The sequence below is a fragment of the Nicotiana sylvestris genome, chromosome 5, assembly GCF_000393655.2.
Source record: "Nicotiana sylvestris chromosome 5, ASM39365v2, whole genome shotgun sequence".
Classification (NCBI taxonomy): Eukaryota; Viridiplantae; Streptophyta; class Magnoliopsida; order Solanales; family Solanaceae; genus Nicotiana; species Nicotiana sylvestris.
The window spans coordinates 113,874,185-113,894,583 of NC_091061.1; the positions used below are offsets into that span (position 1 = coordinate 113,874,185).

At 37.8% G+C, this 20,399-nt stretch overlaps 1 protein-coding gene across 1 annotated transcript; it reads right to left on the reverse strand.

Moving 5' to 3' along the window:
• Window positions 1–6,310: 6,310 nt before the first annotated feature.
• On the reverse strand, window positions 6,311–10,299 carry LOC104225916 (GDSL esterase/lipase At5g03980-like). The gene is made up of 5 exons (XM_009777794.2): window positions 9,780–10,299; window positions 8,041–8,247; window positions 7,748–7,896; window positions 6,941–7,214; window positions 6,311–6,756 (listed from the first exon to the last, which is right to left on the reverse strand). Exons 1-5 carry the CDS (start codon window positions 10,099–10,101, stop codon window positions 6,545–6,547), a joined length of 1,164 nt encoding a protein of 387 aa, XP_009776096.1. The 5' UTR covers window positions 10,102–10,299; the 3' UTR covers window positions 6,311–6,544.
• Window positions 10,300–20,399: the final 10,100 nt, after the last annotated feature.

The window sequence follows — 20,399 nt, forward strand, 5'->3', positions numbered from 1 at the left end:
CCCTTCTCGACCATACGCCGAGCCTTCATATATGAGATAACAATACAGGTAGAATGACTAGGAGTCCCTCTCCACTCTAAACGAGGTACACCCGGCAAGGCTAAGGTCACAGTCTTGGCATGACAGTCCAAGATAGCGTGGTAAGGTGATAACTAGTCCATCCCCAATATGACATCAAAATCAACCATGTCCAGAAATAACAAATCTACACGAGTCTCAAGACCCCCAATCCCAACTATACATGAACGATGGACACAATCTACCACAATAGAATCACCCACCGGTGTAGACACATATATAGTAGTACTCAAAGAATCACTAGGCGTGACCAGATACGGTGCAAAATAAGATGACACAAAGGAGTACGTAGACCCTAGATCAAATAGAACTAAAGCATCTCTACTATAAACCAAAATAGTACCTATGATAACTGCATCGGAAGCCTCAGCCTCAAGCTTGGCTGGAAGAGCATAACATCGGGGGCTGGGGCCCACCACCTTGAACTACATCTCTGGGATGGCCTACTGCTGGCTGGCCTCCACCTCTAGCTGCCTGACCTCCACCTCTAATACCTCTAACTCCACCTCTAGCACCTCTACCTCCACCTCTAGCTGGCTGAGCGGGCTGTGGAACACTCGGTGCCTGAACCATGGCACGGGAACCCTGATACTGAGAGCTGCTCGATGCTCGAGGGCAAAACCTAGCAATGTGACCCATATCACCATAAGTATAACAAGCTCTGGGCTACTGAGACTGCTAACCCTGATGACCTGAATGACCATCCCGAAAACTCTGGAGCGGTGGTGCACTAATAGGAGCTGGTGGTGCACTGTAGGACTGTTGATCAAAATACTGCATATGAGAACCACGGCCACCTGAAGCGCCGTGAGAAACCTGAAGTGCTGACTGAAAAGGCCTAGGAGGATGGCCTCTACCATACGAATCCCTGCCTCCAGACGAGGTACCACTGAATCTTCCTGAATGACGAGGCCTCTTGTCAGACCCCTGACCACCTCCTTGTGATAGAACCATCTCAACTCTCCTAGCCACATTGGCCGCCTCCTGAAAAGAAATCTCACTCCATGTCTCCTTAGCCATCTGAAGTCGAATAGGTTGGATGAGCCCCTCAATGAACCTCATCTCTCTCTCTCTCTCTCTCTCTCTCTCTCTCTCTCTCTCTCTCTCTCTCTCTCTCTCTCTCTTTCAGTGGGGAGTATAAGTAGAGCATGACGGGCCAAATCGATAAATCTAGTCTCGTATTAAGTAACAATCATAGAACCCTGCCGGAGACGCTCAAACTGCCTCCGATAGATATCTCTCTAAGTGACAGGAAGAAACTTCTCCAGAAATAGCTGAGAAAACTGCTCCCAAGTCAAAGCTGGTGACACAACTGGTCTAGCCAGACAATAATTCCTCCACCAAGTCTTGGCGGATCCAGATAAGCGAAAAATAGCAAAGTCGACCCCATTGGTCTCCATTATCCCCATGTTCCTGAGAACCTCGTGACGACTGTCTAAATAATCCTGGGGATCCTCAGAAGATGCACCGCTGAAAGTGGTAGTGAAGAGCTTGGTGAACCTGTCCAATCTCCACAAGGCATCGGTAGACATAGTTGCTCCATCACTGGTTTGAGCTACCACACCTGGCTAAACTGCTCCAACTGGTTGAGCTGCTGGAGTCTGAAACTAGGGAGTCATCTACTCCGAAGTGCGAGTAGCAGGAGTCTGGGCTCTTCCTCCAACCTGAGAGACGGCTGGTGCTACAGGAAGCAAGCCTGGCTGGGTGACACTCTCCATAAGGCCCACTAGACGGACCAGAGCATCCTGGAGTACTGGGGTAGCAATAAACCCCTCTGGGACCTGAGTTGGGCCCACTGGAAGTGCCTGGGCCGGAACCTCATTATCAAACTCAACCTGAGGCTCTGTCGCTGGTGTTGCTGCTCTAGGCTGAGCTTTGCCCCTACCTCGGCCTCTAGCACGGCCTCGGCCTCGCCCTCTGCCCCTCGTAAGAGCTACTGCTGGGGGCTCGGGCTGCTGATCAATGGATGAGGAAGCGCGCGTTCTCGCTATCTGCGAAAGAACAGAGTAGAAATTCAATTAGCATTGAGAAACCAAACTGCACGACACGAAAGAATAGATGTGATGTTTTTCCTAACTCTGTAGCCTCTGGGAGATGAATACAGACATTTTCGTACCGATCCCTCAGACTCTACTAAGCTTATCTGTGAATTGTGAGACCCATATAACCTAGATCTCCAATACCAACTTGTCACGACCCGGATTTCCTACCCTCGGGAGTCGTGATGGCGCCTACTAGTGAAAGCTAGGCAAGCCAACCGTTTGAACAGATTACCCTTTTTCCATTTTTAATCCTTTAACAATTATGAAACAACAATTTATAAACAGCGGAATTTAAACAAGCGGAAGAAATAATAAAACCATTTAAATATGTCCAACACAATTTCTTAAGCAAAGACTACCCAAAATTGGTGTCACAACTTCACAGACGATCTAGGGATACTATAAACAAGGTCTGAAAAATAACTACAGTACTGTTCTGGAATACAAAAGTGAAACAATACGAAAGGATAGAGGGAGACGCTAGGGCCTACGGACGCCTGCAGGACTACCTTGGATCTCCGTATGGACTGAAGCAGCCACCCAAGCTAAGTTCCGAATGTTGTTGCTCCGGGATCTGCAAATAGTGCAAAGTGTAGTATCAGCACAACCAACCTCATGTGCTGGTAAGTGCCTAGCCTAACCTCGGCAAAGTAGTGATGAGGCTAGGACCAGACTACCAATTAAACCTCTGTAGTTAAATCATATACGGCGGAAAGTAAAAGCAGGAATGTACAATTAGACATGGGAGGGGGAAACATGCTGCGGGGAAACATCATTTAAAAATGAAAAGACAGCAAGTAAATATGAAGAACACCACATCTCAATTATCAACAAGAATCAGAAACCAAGCCAGTGCACGGCATTACCCTTCGTGCTTTTACTCTCGTCCTCACCATAAGAATCAATATAAACTGCACAACATCACCCTTCGTGCTTTTACTCTCGTCCTCACCATAAAATCAATATAATCGGCACGGAATTGTACATCGTGCGGCACAGCATCACCCTTCGTGCTTTAACACTCTTCCTCACAAAATAATACACGGCATCACCCTTCATGCTTTAACACTCTCTCACCAAAATGATACACAGCATCACCCTTCGTGCTTTAACACTCTTCCTCACCCAAACAACAATCACAAGCAATAAGGCAAGGAAATAAATAAAATTTCGATAAAATCTCAGCAAGGAAACAATAATTCAACAATCAAATCCCGGCAAAGGAACAATGTCAAAAGCATCAACATCCCGGCAAGGGAGATAACATTAAAAGCAACAACATCCCGGCAAATGAGACAATATAACAATTCTCTTCTCTCTTTTTTTACTTTTACTTCACAACTTGAGCCAATGCTCTATAAGGTTCAATTGCCAATTATACCTCCATAATTCATTATACAACTTGAGCCAACGCTCCTCAATGTTCAAATATAACTATTACTTCTACAAACTTTACTCAACAATAGATATCATCACAAAAGGGCATGAACAATACAAACGGAGTCAAAATAATCATAATATAAGGCCCACGGGCATGCTTGACAACAACGTATAGATACTCATCACCATGCCTATACGTCGTACTCAACAAATAACACATAGCAAATAGGACACGACTCCTAATCCCTCAAGTTAAGGTTAGACCAAACACTTACCTCGATGCCACAAACACAATTCAAGTCTCAACTATCGCTTTACCCCTTGATTCCACCACCAATCCGCTCGTTTCTAGCCACAAGTTACTTAATTATATCAATAAATGCTAAATGAATCAATTCCAATGCATGAAAATAGGTTTTCTAAAGTTTTTTCCAAAAAGTCAAAAATCGCCCCCGGGCCCACATGGTCAAAAACCGAGGTTCGAACCAAAACCTGATTACCCATTCCCTCACGAAACCAAATATACAATTAATTTTGAAATGGGACCTCCAATTGAGGTCCAAATCTCCAAAATTTGAAAAACCTAGGTTCTACCCAAAACACCCAATTTTTTTCCATGAAAACCTTTGATTTTGAGTTGAAATCATGAGAAAAGATGTTAAAGATTGATGAAAACAAGTTAGAAATGACTTACAATCGATTTGGAAGAGTACTTGTCTTTGAAAAATCGGCCAATAGTGTTTTAGTTTTGAAAGGGTTTGAAAAATGAAAGATTTTCGGCTAAGTTATGAATTTGCAGGTCGCAGATGTCGCAATTGCGACCAGGGTTCGCAATTGCGAACCCTTAAGGAACCTGCTACCTTCGCATTTGCGATCATATGTTCGCAATTGCGAACTCGCATTTGCGAAGGGGGTGTCGCATTTGCGACAACTGGCACCTACTGGAGACATCGCATTTGTGAAGTGTACCTCGCATTTGCGAGGTAATGTTGGCCCTGGGCTTTTCGCATTTGTGACATAATTCTCGTATTTGCGAGCCAGGCTTCGCAAATGCGGAACCTGCAGGCCTGCAACATACCCAGTTAAAAACCTGCAACTTCCTAAGTCCAAATTTCACTCCGTGGCCTATCCAAAACTCACCCGAGCCCTCGGGGCTCCAAACCAAACATGCATACCAACCTAAAAACAACATACAGACTTGCTCGTGCAACCAAATCATGAAAATAACATGTAAAACTACGAATTAAACCTCAAAACTCATCATTTTCATCAAGAACACTTTAAAGTTCATAACTCTTCGACCGGAGGCCCCAATCACGTCAAATAAAATCCATTTTTCACCAAATTTCACAGTTATCCTTTAAATACTATAACAAGTTTGTACCGGACTCCGGAACCAAAATACAGGCCCGATACCAATGGTTTCAAACATTAATTCTTCTCTTTATTTCATAGATAATTCAGCAAAACAATTTCTTTCAAAAATTGATTTCTAAGGCTTGGGACCTCGGAATTCATTTCCGGGCATACGCTCAAATCCCATATTTTACTGCAAACCTCCCGGGATCGTCGGAACACGGATCCGGGTCCGTTTGCTCAAAATGTTGACCAAAGTCAACCAAAAATCATATTTTAACTCTAGAAATCTCTATTTCTCATATTTTTACATAAAAGACTTTCCGGATATAGGTCTGGACCACGTACCAAATCGAGGTGAGGTAAAAAGAAGGTTTCAAGCCTCGAAACACGAGATTTATTTCTAAAACAAGTGATGAACTTTCGGGTCAATCACATTATCATAGAACTGTGATACTTTGAGGCTCATTCGAACTGTGATACTTTGAGGCTCATTCGAGCAGGATTCTCAATCAAAGCCTGGGAAGCTATGTGATCCTTAATTGTGCGTCGTGAAGTGTGATATAGGTAAATGGCACATATTACAAAACGTTAAAGAAAGTTTGACAATCATATTGCAATCTTTATTAATGAACAACAATAATTAATAAGTTATTTCATATGTAGATAACAATAAAATGTGGGTACACTTCAAAGATGATGCAAAAGTACAATATCGTTAAAACACTTGGGAACTCGAAATTTTGGGGTAGCAATAATTAATTATTTAGTTGGAACTACTCATTATCTTTAGAAATATACACTTTTACTATATAACTCAATTACAATTTTTAATTTAATATTTGTGTAATATTTTGGAAAAAAATTATACTCATTGAGATAGAGTACACGCGCAATGCACCTATATTAAGACGGGTATAAAGGTGCCTTTAAGTTTCTTGGTGGTCTTAACGTTTCCTTTAGCATTCATATAAATCTTTCATTAAGGATAAAATGATACAATAAAAGTAATAGAATTCAGATTTCGAGAGTGAAAATTCTTAATTTTGATCGCAAATTTGGATATAGAAACTTCAAATTTTTGAAACAAAATTTACTTTTTTGGAAACTCCATAAAAAGTACTACAAGTCACAATAATTAATAATTCAAAATATATAAAAGATATATGAAAAAATTACAGCCAGAGAACAACTCGTTTGGCTCTCGAAATCCGAACTTTTATCATTCTTTTGGGAGGGTGAGATTATTAAATAAAATTGGCACTATTTATCCTTCCGCTTACACTTCATAATTAAGGGAGTATTAGCTGTCAAATCTTGTAATTATGTATGTGCTATATTAAATTTATATTGTAACTCCATATTTGAGGTTTATATAGTTCTAAAAACAATCTGAATATAAGGTATTTATTATGTAATGGGACAATAACCAATTCAAGGTTCGAGAGTGAAAATATAACAATCAAAATTTTATAATAATTGAGGAATCAAAAGTGCCTCGGCAGTGTAATTATCCCTAAAATGTAATTGTCAAAAGTTCATACTAAGATTTATGAGCTCTCTTCTTACAAGCTTTTTCAGATCAAATACATGAGAAGGAAACACAGAATTGAGAAAAAGGAAAAGAAAAAGAGTCAACTAGTGGTATTCTATATTGTGCTTTGCAAAGAAAAAGCAAGCACATAAACTTAGCATTCCAATTGGGGTAAAATGTCATCAATTAGCCACCTTGCAATCAAACTGTAGGCTTTTTCTGTCAAATGGACTCCATCCCAACTGATATAAGTACTAGGGTCTGCACAAACTGGGACTCCTGGAAATCCACAGTGTCTCTTTGCATCATAATTATAATAACCTCCTTCTCCGCAGCAAGCTTTTCGTAGAGAGTTTTGGTCAAATCCTGTATTTTTCGATTAAGAAACTTTGTTAAGCAACATACATGAATATGGTTTTATTCTTATTTCCATTTTTTTTTCCTAAGATTGAGTGAGAAATGATATCTTTTTTACAAGCAAATTAGCATAAAAGACTCACTTTGGAGTCCAATACGTTCAAATGACAATAGCAATGTTTGAAGGACTAACCATGATTCACAGTATTTTGCAGAAGCCACTGATAGGCATTGTAGTAATCACCATAGATGAGTGTTACATTCGGATTCTTTTTCTTCAAGTCTTCGATGGCTTGTTGCTGATTCTCATTGTAGAATATCGCCAAACTATTTAAATCTTTCAAGCAATAGTTTTCATCATATGCCATAGAGTTGTTGGTCAAGAATGTTGTTAAGGTCATCGGGAGACAACCAATGGGGAAATTGCCAGGAATAAAAATTCGAATAGCGCCAAAACCAGTAACTGTCTGAAAGATGCAATCAATTTATCAGCAAACAAAATCAAGAAAGAAAAAGACTAGAAATCAAAAACGTATAACAAAGTTCCTCTGTGCATTTCATGCATTACCACCCTATGATTGAACTATCGGCTTCAACTGCTTATGTTTGAAAACATGCAGTGCCATCAAATTCATGAAGTCATCTGTATGATGAGTTATTTAAACATCTTCTGTACAAAACACAAAATAAAATCATGTCACTCAAAAAGACATTTATTGGAGACAACTTACAAAAGGATATTTTATCTGAGGAGAATAATTCTTTCACAATCCTCTGACAACAAAGTCAAAATTAGTTTTTCTAAAACTAAATTCAAACACTTAAGTTAGAAAAATCAAACCTAAGAAAAATAAAAGGAGAGCGTTTTATTTTTCTGTCCAAACTTGGTGGAAGTAGATATAAGGGTGGTAATCCTCCTTCTCATCTCTCTCTCTCTCTCTCCTTCTTTTTTATTATAAATTCTCTTTAAAACTAAAAACAGAGACATGGGATAACTCACATTAACAGCTTCTACAATATTTTGAACAACTTCTGGCACCATATTTCTCAACTCTTCCATTGTTTTACCTTGGGTTAAGCCGTAAAAGAACTCATTTCCTCCTATTTCTCCGACCAGGAAGAGAGAACTCTTAAGATACTCTGAGCAGTCTAGCAACAACAATTACAGAAGAGGATAAGAAGAAAGATAAAAAATGCTAGTCAATGTGACTTTCTTTTAGCATATTAGCTGTGGTCAAAGAATGTCAGTCTTTTGCAATAGTTTTCCGAAATGTGAAGAAGAAAATTAATTACCATTATGGCAAGTGTACTGGAAATGTGAAGACATCCAACCAAGTTGCATATCTAATGAACCATTGCCGAGTGGATTGAAAATTTTCTTCTCTGCTAGGACTCCGGCTTCTAAAGCAGTAGCTCCTATTACTGCAAAATTTGCACCATGCGCAAAATTTGCATTTTGATCCATGTAAGGATTTAGCAGAGGAAGACCAGATTCGAGTGCTGTAAATCAAAAGAATATAAATTTTTTCATTACTGGAAACAAGAAAGAGAAGTGCAACGTACTAGTAAATGTATAAATCCTTCAAGAAGTTATTAATGATTACCATTTCCACTTTATTTTTGCCTTCTGTATCCATCAATTGGTTATAAATAGGTAAAGCGTGAGTGTATAAAGATAAATGAGAAGAAAATTTATAGAGTTTCCTAAAAATTTGTCTTTATAACAGTACTTTTGTGGTTTGAGATATAATGCTTTGTATCTAGAGGATATATAGGGTGTGAAATCAAGGAGTTCATTCGCTTGTGAGGATCTTCAACGAGTGGTAATTCAAATTGTAATTGCAAAGCATCTGCTTCTGCAAAACAAGTCTCATAGACTAACTTTCTTCACAAAAAAAAAAAAAAAAAAAAAAAGAGAGCCTCAATAGACTAAATTTTTTTCCGCTTGAATTACTTCAATGCCTGTGTAGCATCTTCAACTTTTTAACTAAAGAAAATGTCCTTAGAGAACTTCTTGATGGAAGACTATACTCAAGATTCCATTACTAAGGGGTTGGATCTAAGGTTGAAGACACGAAAACCTTCAACAAAACGGGTAATAAATCATAATGATACTCTGTTGAGCTGTGAATTTTCTTTAGGATTCGGAAAAGTCATTGTCTATTTGATTTGACATTGATGTCAGTGAAATGAAAGAGAATGATTGAGAAACGTGGAAACCACAGACTTAGCTGTTGAAGACATGTGTTTTGGATAAAAAGGTTGTCTGATGTTGTGGAGAGAAAAATAAATAGAGGGGGAAACAGATATTATTACTGCGTTTGATAGCAATAACTAGAGATGTCAAATGAGCGGGTTGATCAACCTTCGATTGGTCAAAACAGATTAGATTGGTAAAGGAGTCAATAAACCCGATCTAAATTTGCTTGAATCAAATAACTGGTCATAATACACCATCCAACATGACACAACATTCTCTCCTTTACTATTTTGCTTTTTGAAAGAAAACGTGAAAAGTTAGTGTGTTAGTTTAAATTCTTTTTATTTACATAATTCTCAATACCCAAACTAGATTTTGCTTATTTGGGTTTGGGCTACATCTTGACCCTTTAGATTATTTGGTTTAAGCTGCATAAACAAATAATTTGATGGATCATTTGAAGTCAGTTCGTGAATTAGAGAAACGGGTCATAATATAACCCATTTGAATTGAGCAGATTACTAAAAAATAAGTTGTTTTTGCTGCCTCTGGCAACAACAACTACAGTTTCTTTATATTATATGCTCCTATTGTACCTTCCTCCATTTGTTTTTTTTTTTCACAAAAAGATAAGTTGCATATACTAAAGATGCAAAATGCAAAGAATAATTCTTTTAGTGGTCTATTCCTAGCCACCCTTAGCCAGTTTCAACCGATCCCCCTACCCAGAGAAAAACAGAAAACTGAAGCATAAGTAGCTAAACAAGAAAACCTTCTTTTGATAGAAATCAATAGTCTATTTAGAAATAAGCAGTAGTAGGCAGTAGCGTACCTATGAAATCAATGATAATCATTCCATCAGAAGCGCGGCCAGTTCCTTTCTTGAAGAAATTTACACCATAAGGAAGCTTTGCAAATGGAGAAACAGATCCCCAAATGCTTAGTCTGATGAAATTCCCTGTATCTGAAAGTGAGTCACCCAGCTGATATATCTTATCGAATCCACACTTGCTTAGTGCAGGAATTTGAAGCATTAGTTGAGCGTCACTTTTCTGGAAACATTGTTGAACAACTAAGAAACTGATAAGCACTTGAATCAATAATGCCATTGCCCAACTCTCTATATCAATGGTGGAATTCAGATATGTTAGCATATGGAATAGTTGGATTCACCTGCCTCTTGAAAGCGGGATCCAATTTCATTTTCTATGTTCCTATTATATTCCATTGATTTCAAACAGCAACCTAGTTGTCATTATCTAATTGGCTTTGATGGTGAATCATTGAATAAGTTGCCGTCTTTGAATTTTGGGGCACAAGCACTTAGGGCTCGTTTGGTTTGAATACAATTTATGCTTGTATTAGTTATGTTGGGATTAGTTATGCTGTAATTAATTATTCTAGGATTATTTTTCGTCTTGATTGTTTGGTATATTGTATTAATTCGAAAATTATCAATTTTATTACTTTATCCTGAAATTACTATTCCACCCTCTGACAAATATAAGTTATCCCGATATTATTTTTAATTCTGTAATAACTTATTCCAGAATTAGTAACCAAACAAGGGATAAAGCGATACTAAATTTTTAAACCTAGTTTATTTTTGTTTATCCATCATACCAACGACCCCTTATAGAAATCGACATGAACAAAATAAGAAATTATTTCTCGGTCACATTTTATGTATATTGTTCCTTTTTATATTATTATTAGTTTGTTTCGAAAAGAAAGTTAATAAATTTTATAGTTAGTACTACATAATTTAATTATACATGTTTTATTTTATACTTAATGAAATAAGTTAAAGTAAAATATATGTCTACTTTTTGTTTAAGATCCCAAGTTGTTTTTTTAAAAAAAAAGTTCTTTTTTTCTTAAATATATTGTTCATTAATACACTATCACATATAGAATGGAATGGAGGGAGCAAGTTTTTTTTTCCTCCTGGAAGTGGCGTTGGTATTTGGTTTGATTAGTTTCAAAAAGCTAGTTATCGGAAAAACTTCGAAACATAATATTGCGAAATTAGTGTATCTTTGGTTTAATAATTTTCAATAAAAATTATTAAAAAAAAAAAGAACAAAAACAACAGTATTTTTTTTTTTGAGCAAACAGGAAATATATATATATTAAAAACTAAGTAGCTCTGAACATGACTTTCATACTTGGTGTCACTAAGGACACTTGATTGCCTATGCTTGCTAGGGTATTGCAAGCATCATAAGAAAGAAACTTTACAAAAATATAGTGTTCTACTAGTTCACTTTCCACAAGACATTTTACATAAGATGGTGGTTCAACAAAAAGTTTTTTCCCCTTTGTTAGATCAGCAGTCTTCTTTGCCATTTGATGAGCTATGTTATTCCTCTGCCTGAATGCGTGCTGGAGGGTTATCTCCTTCTGTTGGTGCATTAACAACCCGTATTCATTAACAATGTCATCATATAATATGTTGCCTTGTTGGATAGACTGGATTACCTCAGTGGAGTCTGTCTCTATTTCAAGAGGGAACATTCCTCACGCTTGTGCTGTTTTGAGTCCCTGTAGGAGTACCTTGATTTCTGCTTGTAATGATCCACTAGCACGAGATGATTTTGCAAAACCAACTACCCAATTTCCATTGGCATTCCTGAATACACCTCCCAGGCCACATTTTTTGTTATTACTATTGAAGCTATCATCTATATTTAGTTTAAACCATCCTTTTGATGGTTTATGCCATCTAATTTTAATGGGAATTTTTTCAGAAGTGTTTATACTTTTTTCAGTGAGAAGTTTGAATTCAGTAGCCCTTTGAATAATATGGTCACCATTGATAGGATTTTCAGTATTGTTTTGATTGTTGTTATTTTTATTTAACCAAATGTACTAGATGGCAAATGGAAAGAAAGAAGTCCAATTTATAAATTTATTTTTTATTGGGTAGTCAAAAGCTTTTAATTGAATAAGCCAGTGTTCATCTTGAGCTTTATAGAAATTTTGCCACCCAAGACTGTCCCAAAATGGTTTAGTGGCTTTGCAGTTAAAGAAAATATGGGTTATGGATTCCTCTTCTTTACATTTGCATATAGGGCAATTTGGATCAATGTTTAAACCAATTCTTGCCACGTATTTCCTACATGGTATCCCATTATTGAGACATTGCCATAAACAAAATTTGATTTTATTAGGACACGCTAAATCCCAAATCCATTTGAAATCTATTTGGGTATCCGTTGGAGGTTCTATAAAATTGTAGCAAGTTTTGGTCGTAAATATTCCCTTTGTAGTTAGAGACCATATATTGGAATGTCACTCATTGGTCCCTTTAGACGAATTCTTATCTTGAAGATGTTCTCCTTAATGTCATTAGAGATGTTAAGAGAGATTTTATTAAAGTTTCAATTTTTACCATTAAAGATATCCTTTATTTTTAAGGAACAATCGGTATTCAAGAGGGGGCCTTCTACTGTATTTCTAAGATTTCCTAAATTGGAAAAAAGAACAGTGTTTTGCGTCAATCAAACATTATAATGTTGAACACCAAACCAAAATGTTTTTCAGAACCAAAAACAATATAAAGGTAAGGTTTTACAAATATTGCTAGTACTTTAGCCCAAAGCATTCTCAAAAGTTTCCCACCGTACAAACTTTAGTCTTTGCAAAAAAACAAAAACAAAAAAAAAAAACTTTAGTCTAACGTACTTTCTACTCTTTCATTTGGAAAAGCTTTTTCTGAAAATTTCCAAAATTCACCCATTGGAGAATTAAATGTCTCACTTTAATTACAGAAAAAGCATATGGACTAAATGTCGAACTATGCCACTAATATAGAACATGCCAAAATATAGACTAGGTGTCGGTCAAGGAAGAAGGGAAAAGCTTCTGTTTTCCATTGATGTCAAAGAGAGAGTCCTAAAAATATGGTAAGCAAGATTAACACAAGAGAAGCTAATATAATACAAATTCTATATTTACCATATATGCGGATAACGAATGTCCAACTTGCGCAAGAGATAATTATATTGTGATTTTCCCAATGCCTTTGTGAAGATATTCGCCGCTTATTCATACGAAGTAACAAATCTAGTACAAATATTCCCACTGACTATCTCGTCTCTAACAAAATGACAATCTACTTCAATATGCTTGGTTCTTTCAAGGGAACACCGAATTTTTGGCTATGTGCAACGCTGCTTGATTGTCACAGTAAAGATGAATTTGTGAGTTTAATGTCACTCCCAAGCGAGACAATATGTTCTTCAACCATTTCAGCTCACAAATTGTCATTGCCATGGATGGTATTTGGCTAATGTAGAGGATCGAGATACAATATGTTGCTTCTTGGTCTTCTAAGATATGGGTGAGTTACCTAAAGAAACAAACCAACATGTGAGAGCTCGTCGAGTCAAAGAGCATCCATCCCAATCAGAGTCACATCATCCATAGAGACGTAGATCATATTTTTTACGCATAAAATATCTTGTCCTGGATTCCCATTCAAGTAACGGACAGCTCACAAAGCTTCTTCCCAAGTTCCTTTTTCGGATGTTGCATGAACTAAGAGAAACATGCAAGCAATAAGACAATTCTAGCCTTGTGAAACAAAAATAGACGAGTTGTCTCATCCAACGACGTTAACATTCAAAGTCTTCTAGGTCTCGATCATTTGCCCGCGCTAGCCGATGATTCTGCTCCAAAGGAACTCCCGCAAGCTTAGCATCCAATAATCCTACCTCCGAGATAATATGTAAGGTGGGTTTACATTGGCTCAAGAATATATCATCAGAGTTTCTTGATATCTCAACACCCAAAAATATTTTAAATGATCCAAATCCTTCATGTGAAAACATTTCAACGATATATGTTTTGAACTTGCAGATAGCTGCAGATTCATTGTCCGAAATAATCAAGTTATCAACATAAACAAGAACATTTATTTGAAATTCACCTCTTTGTAGAGTAAATAGAGAATAATCATAGTATAAATGCTTGAATCCGTAATTTTTCAAGGCATTCAACAACTTAGCAAACCAATATCACAATGCTTGCTTCAACCTATATAGATATTTTTAAATTCTGCTCAATTTCTCCCGACTCGCAACCCGAAACCTAGGTGGTAGCTTCATATAGACCTCCTATTGAAGATCCTCGTGCAGGAAAGCATTGTGCATGTTCATTTGATGCAATTCCTAATTTTTCGCATCAGCCACTAGCAAGAACGTGCTCATAGTTACCATCTAAGTCACCGTAGCAAATATTTCAGTAAAGTCAATCCCTTCTATTTGATGATTTCCAAATATAACTAGACGAGCTTTATGTCGCCCAATAATCCTATCTGAGCTGTATTTTACAGTATAAACCCATCTGCATCCAAGAGCTTTTGTAATGACTCAACCCGTCATTTTGAGCTTTAGCACTTCGTTCAGGGGTCTGAGAGTTTGAGCACTTTCATATTAGGCATTAAAATTTGCGTGTATGGTTGGTTTTGATTGTTGCGACTCAAAATCCCACTAAGTCGTGATGGCACCTAATCCAACCCGTTAGGTAAGCCAAGTAATATAAGTTACAGCTAAATTGAGAAATCAATAATATATACAATAGAATCTATAATGGAATTCAATACAACTACCCCAAGGACTGGTAGTACAAGGCATGAGCTCCTACGATTTAGATTTACAAAGCCGATATGAAGAATAAATATAATATATGTTTGAAGTTTACATAAGCATAGATGAATCCTAAACTACCATGAACAAGAGGTATCTCTAATTTGGAATGCAAGTACGCCTTCAATGCAAGGTTCTGTCTTCCACGGCTACGCAGCTCCAAGATGTGAACGCAAGATGCAGAAGTATAGTATGAGTACAACCGACCACATGTACTCAGTAAGTATCTTGACTGGCCTCGCTGAAGTAGTGGCGAGGTTTTATAAGTCAAAAGATACTCTAATATAACATGTTCAGTTAGATTTGCAATAGAAACAATGATAGGAATAACATAGAACAATGCAAGAGCAAATATGCGAAGCAGTAAATGATTACTAAAAGAAATCATGGTCAGTTTCCTCAATATCGCAACCAACCCTCTTCTTAAATAAATAACCACCAAACAACATAGTAAACCCACGAATCTTCATAATATGAGGATATCAAATCAAATGGAACGACAACATCATTCGTGCATTTATCTCATCCTTACCAAATATATGAATGTATGTCAAATCAATTGGCATGGCAATACCCTTCGTGCATTTATATCATACTAACCAAGCATATATATAACAGTACCAACCAGGTAAAAGAAATGCAAATAACAATAACAACAAAGTGGAAAGTACACAAATAGCAATAACGAACAAGGTGGAGCATATGGACAACGGTAACAGACAATGTGGGAGGCACAAACGTAATTATAGAAATTAAGGTAGGAGAACATATATTCCACTAACTAGAATGGTAGAAGGTTTAGATGAAAGTGGAACAAACAAGAAAAAGCATAGATGTAAATATAACAAACAAGAAGGAAAGCATGATCCTGCCAAGATAAACAGATAGAAGGCATGGATAGAACAATAACAATTAAGGTAGAAGGCAAAAGACTGGAAAACAACAACAAGTCACATAGAAAGCATAGGTGTAACAATGACCGCTCAGAACAAAGACATTAATGCATACGCAAGGGAAAGATATCACAATGTAATGCATGTCTCTTGTCCTCGCCTGCACGGAAACACCCTTTGTACCATGAACTCTCATCCTCGCATTGTAATATAAAAGCAATTGCACGACATCACCCTTCATGCTTTTACTCTCTTTCTTACATGATAATATAAAACAATGGCACGACATTATCCTTCGTGCGTAATAATATATATAAAATGGAACGGCATCACCCTTCGTGCTTTACACTCTTCCTCACATGATAATGTATATGCAATGGCACGGTATCACCTTCGTGCTTTACATTCTTCTTCACATGATAATGTATATAAAATGGCACAACATCACCCTTCGTGATTTACACTCTTCCTCACCAAGCAAATGTATATCAAACAATAAGCAAATAGGAAGCATGGATAACATCAAGAAGAGTGGTTACGCAAATACACCATGTGAACATGAATCACATCTCTTGAACCAATAAACAATTCAATAAACCTCATGAACCCCATTGTTCAAGTATCTCGACAAAGCTCAAACATGCTTTTCAACATAAGTATGGAACCCAAGTACTTTCGAATTACGGTCATAAACATGTAATTGTGATTAGGTATAGTGATGACCGAATTTATCACATCAACAGTTTCACAAGGAGTTCTTCAAATTTAATCAAGTTATAATAAGCTGAATCTGATTTCTAGTATTGAAATTTATATTCATATTATTATAAAAGTCGAGTAAAATATAAGGAAAGAAAATTATATATTTCAACAAGGCACAAAGAACCGTATAATCTACTCGAGCATGGATAACCTTGGCACATGCATATATGCTCATCACCTCCCATATACATCACCCCCACATGTAGCAAACAATATCATTTTATTAGGAAAAATTCCCCCAATAAAGTTAGGCAAGACACTTACCTCAAATAAGCTAAATCGATACTATAAGAAGCCATTCCCCAATAAAATAAACTTCGGATGGCTCAAATCTAGCCAAAATAACTTAATAACATAAATAAAAGCCATAGGAAATGATTCTGAAAAATAAAACTTCGATCTTTAACAAAAATCAGAAAGTCAACCCCCGGCTGGTACCTCGAAACCCTACAAAACACACTAATTTCAAATACCCATTTCGATACGAGTCCCACCATAACAATTTCATCCAATTCCAACCTCAAATCATCAATTTATGATTTAGAAAAGTTTTTACTAAAGTCCCCAATTTCTTTAATTTGATTCCTCAAACAATCTCTAAATTCAAGGTTAGAATCATGAAACACAAACAAATCTGAGTCAAAAATACTTACCTCAATCCAAGTAGTGAAAACCCCTCCAATCGCTCAAAATCGAGCTTCAAAACCTTGTGAGAAAAAGTAACTATTGGTTGTTCCTGTATATGTGTCCACGCTAGTGGGTGATTCTGTTGTTGTGGATCAGGTTTACCGGTCCTGTGTAGTGACCTTTCTATGGTCATGAGACCAGAGTGGATCTTCTATTGCTCGATATGATTGACTTCGAGGTCATACTGGGCATGGAGTAGTTGTCTCCGTACCAAACCATCTCGATTGTCATGCCAAGACTATTACCTTGACGATGCTAGAGTTGCTTAGGTTAGAGTGGAGAGGCTCATCTATTAGTACATCCAATCGGGTTATCTCCTTCTTGAAGGCTCAACATATGGTCGGGAATAGTTGTTTTGCCTATATTACCTTTGTTCGGGATACTACTGTGGAGGCTCCCATGATAGATTCAGTGCTTGTAGTGCGGGAGTTTTCCGGTGTACTTCATGCTGATCTACCATGCATGCCACCGATTGTGATATCAATTTTGGTATTAATTTGGCACCAGGCACCCAGTTTATCTCTATTTTGCCTTATCGTATGGCTCTAGCGGAGTTGAGAGGTTTGAAGGAGCAGCTTCAGGAGTTGCTTGACAAGGGATTCATCAAGCTGAGTATGTCACCTTAGGGTGCACCGATATTATTTGTGAAGAATAAGGATGGGAGTATACGGATGTGCATTGACTACCACCAGCTGAACAAAGTCACCATCAAAATAAGTATACATTGTCGTGCATTGATGATTTATTTTATCAGCTGTAGGGTGCTAGAGTATTCTCGAAGATCGACTTGAGATCAGGGTATCATTAGCTGAGGATTCGTACTTCGGATATACTAAAGACATTTTCCGAACTAGATATGAGCACTATGAGTTTCTAGTAATGTCCTTCGGCTTGAGCCATAGCAGTATTTATGGATTTGATGAATCAGGTGCTCATGCCATATCTTGACTCATTTGTCATTGTCTTTATTGATGAAATATTGATGTACTCCCATAACATGGAGGAGCACAACCAGTATTTGAGGATAGTGCTTTAGACTCTGAGGGAACAAAATCTATATGCTAAGTTCTCCAAGTGCGAGTTCTAATTAGATTCTATAGCTTTCTTGGGGTATGTCGTATCAAATGAGGGTATTAAGGTGGATCCTAGAAAGATCGAGGTAGTTCAACATTGGCTCAGGAGCTTCTTGGGGTTAGCAGGTTATTATTGTCGGTTTGTGGAGGGCTTCTCATCTAGTACAACTCCTTTGACTAGATTGACCCGGAAATGTGCTAAGTTTAGATGGTTCGATGATTGCGAGGCGAGATTTCAGAAGCTTAAGACCGCATTGACTACAACACTAGTGTTGGTTTTGCCCTTCGGTTCATGGATTTATATTATGTATTCGATGATTCACACGTTGGTTTGGGTTGTGTATTAATACAGGAGGGGAGAGTTATTGCATATGCTTCTCATCAGTTGAAGCCCCACAAGAAGAATTACATTGTGCACGATTTGGAGTTGGTTGCGATAGTTCATAAAGATCTAGAGGTTATTTTTATGGAGTGTTGTGTGAGGTTTGCACTGATCGCCGCATTTTACAGCATCTGTTTAAGTAGAGGGATCTTAATTTGAGGCAGTGCATGTGGCTTAAGCTACTGAAGGATTATGATATTACCATCTTTTATCATCCGGGCAAGGAGAATGTGGTCACAGATGCCTTGAGAAGAAATACTGAGAGTATGTGTATTTTGGCGTTCATTTCAGCAGAGGAGATGCCATTGGTTTTGGACATTCAGTCCTTAGCTAACCGACTTGTGAAATTGGATATTTCAGAGCCAGTCAAGTTCTTGTATGTGTTGTGGCTTAGTCTTCTTTATTTGTGCAGATCAAAGCTCGTTAGTATGATGATCTACACTTGTTGGTTCTTAGAGAGACGATATTACAAGGTGATGCCAAGGAGGTTACTATCGGAGATGATGGTGTTCTGCGACTCTAGGGTCGTTTACGTGTTCCTAGTGTTGATGGCCTGAGGGAGACGATTCTAGAGAAGGCACACAGTTCACATTATTTCATTCATCCAGGTGCCATGAAGATGTATCGTGACCTGAGGCAGTATTACTGGTGGAGACGGATGAAGAAGGACATTGTTGAGTATGTGGAGAGATGTTTTAACTGCCAACAGGCTAAGTACGAGCACTAAAGGCCAGGTGGATTACTTCACTAGATGGTTATACCGAAGTGGAAGTGAGAGTGCATCCTTATGGATTTCGTGGTTTGTTTGTCGTGGGCATTGAGGAAATTTGATGTCATTTGGGTCATTGCCGATAGACTGACCAATTCTACATACTTTATTCCGGTGATGACTTCATACACATTAGAGAGGTTAGTCCAAATTTATATTCAGGTGATCGTCCGACTGCATGACATGCCTATTTTCATTATTTCAGATAGAGACACTCAGTTCAATTTGCATTTCTAGAGAGAAGTACATAGTGTGGTGGGTACCCCGGGTAGAGCTCAGCACAGTCTTTCATCCGGAGACCGACGGGCAGCTAGAGCAGACAGTTCACATTCTGGAGGATATGCTCACAACATGTGTGATTAACTCTGGAGGGTAGTGGGATCGATTCTTACCATTGGCCAAATTTGCTTATAATAACAATTATCAGTCCATCATCAAGATCGCTCCATTTGAGGCCTTATATGGCCGACGATGTTATTCTCCTATCAGTTGGTTTGAGCCCGGCGAGGCCAGATTATATGGTACTAATTTGGTAAAGGATGCCTTGGATAAGGTAAAGTTTATTCAGGAGCGACTTTGCACAGCACAATCTAGGCAGAAGAGTTATGCAAATCAGAATGAGCATGATTTGTCATTTATGGTGGGCAAGAAGGTTCATTTGAAAGTCTCGTGATGAAGGATATCATGAGGTTCGGAAAAAGGGGCAAGCTGAGTCTGAGGTTCATCGGTCTATTTGAGATGTTGGAGTGAGTTAGTGAGGTTTCATACAGGCTTGCTTTGCATCCTAGTCTATCGGGAGTTTATCCGGTATTCCATGTGTCTATGCTCCGGAGGTACCATGCCGACAGGTCCCATGTGTTTGATTACAGTACAATTCAGCTAGATGAGAGTCAAGGTTCATCGGTCTATTTGAGATGTTTTCTTGTTAAATGACTTGCAGAGACCGTTGGTTTGGTTTTGGAAGGGTTCAGATTGAATCCGGAACACTCAGTTCCATTATAGTGGCCTAAGGTGGCCAAGTTTCACTTGAGTCAACACTTTGAATAAATAACCTCATAATCGAGATTTCATGGTTCCAATAGGTTTGTATAATGATTTTGGACTTGGGATTATGTTCGGATTGAGTTTCAAGTAGACTGTGAGTGTTTCAGCGCTTATTGTCAAAAGTTGGCATCTTAAAGGTTTTGGAGTTTTCTAAGTTGATTTGAAGTAGACTTTATTGTTATTGATGTCTG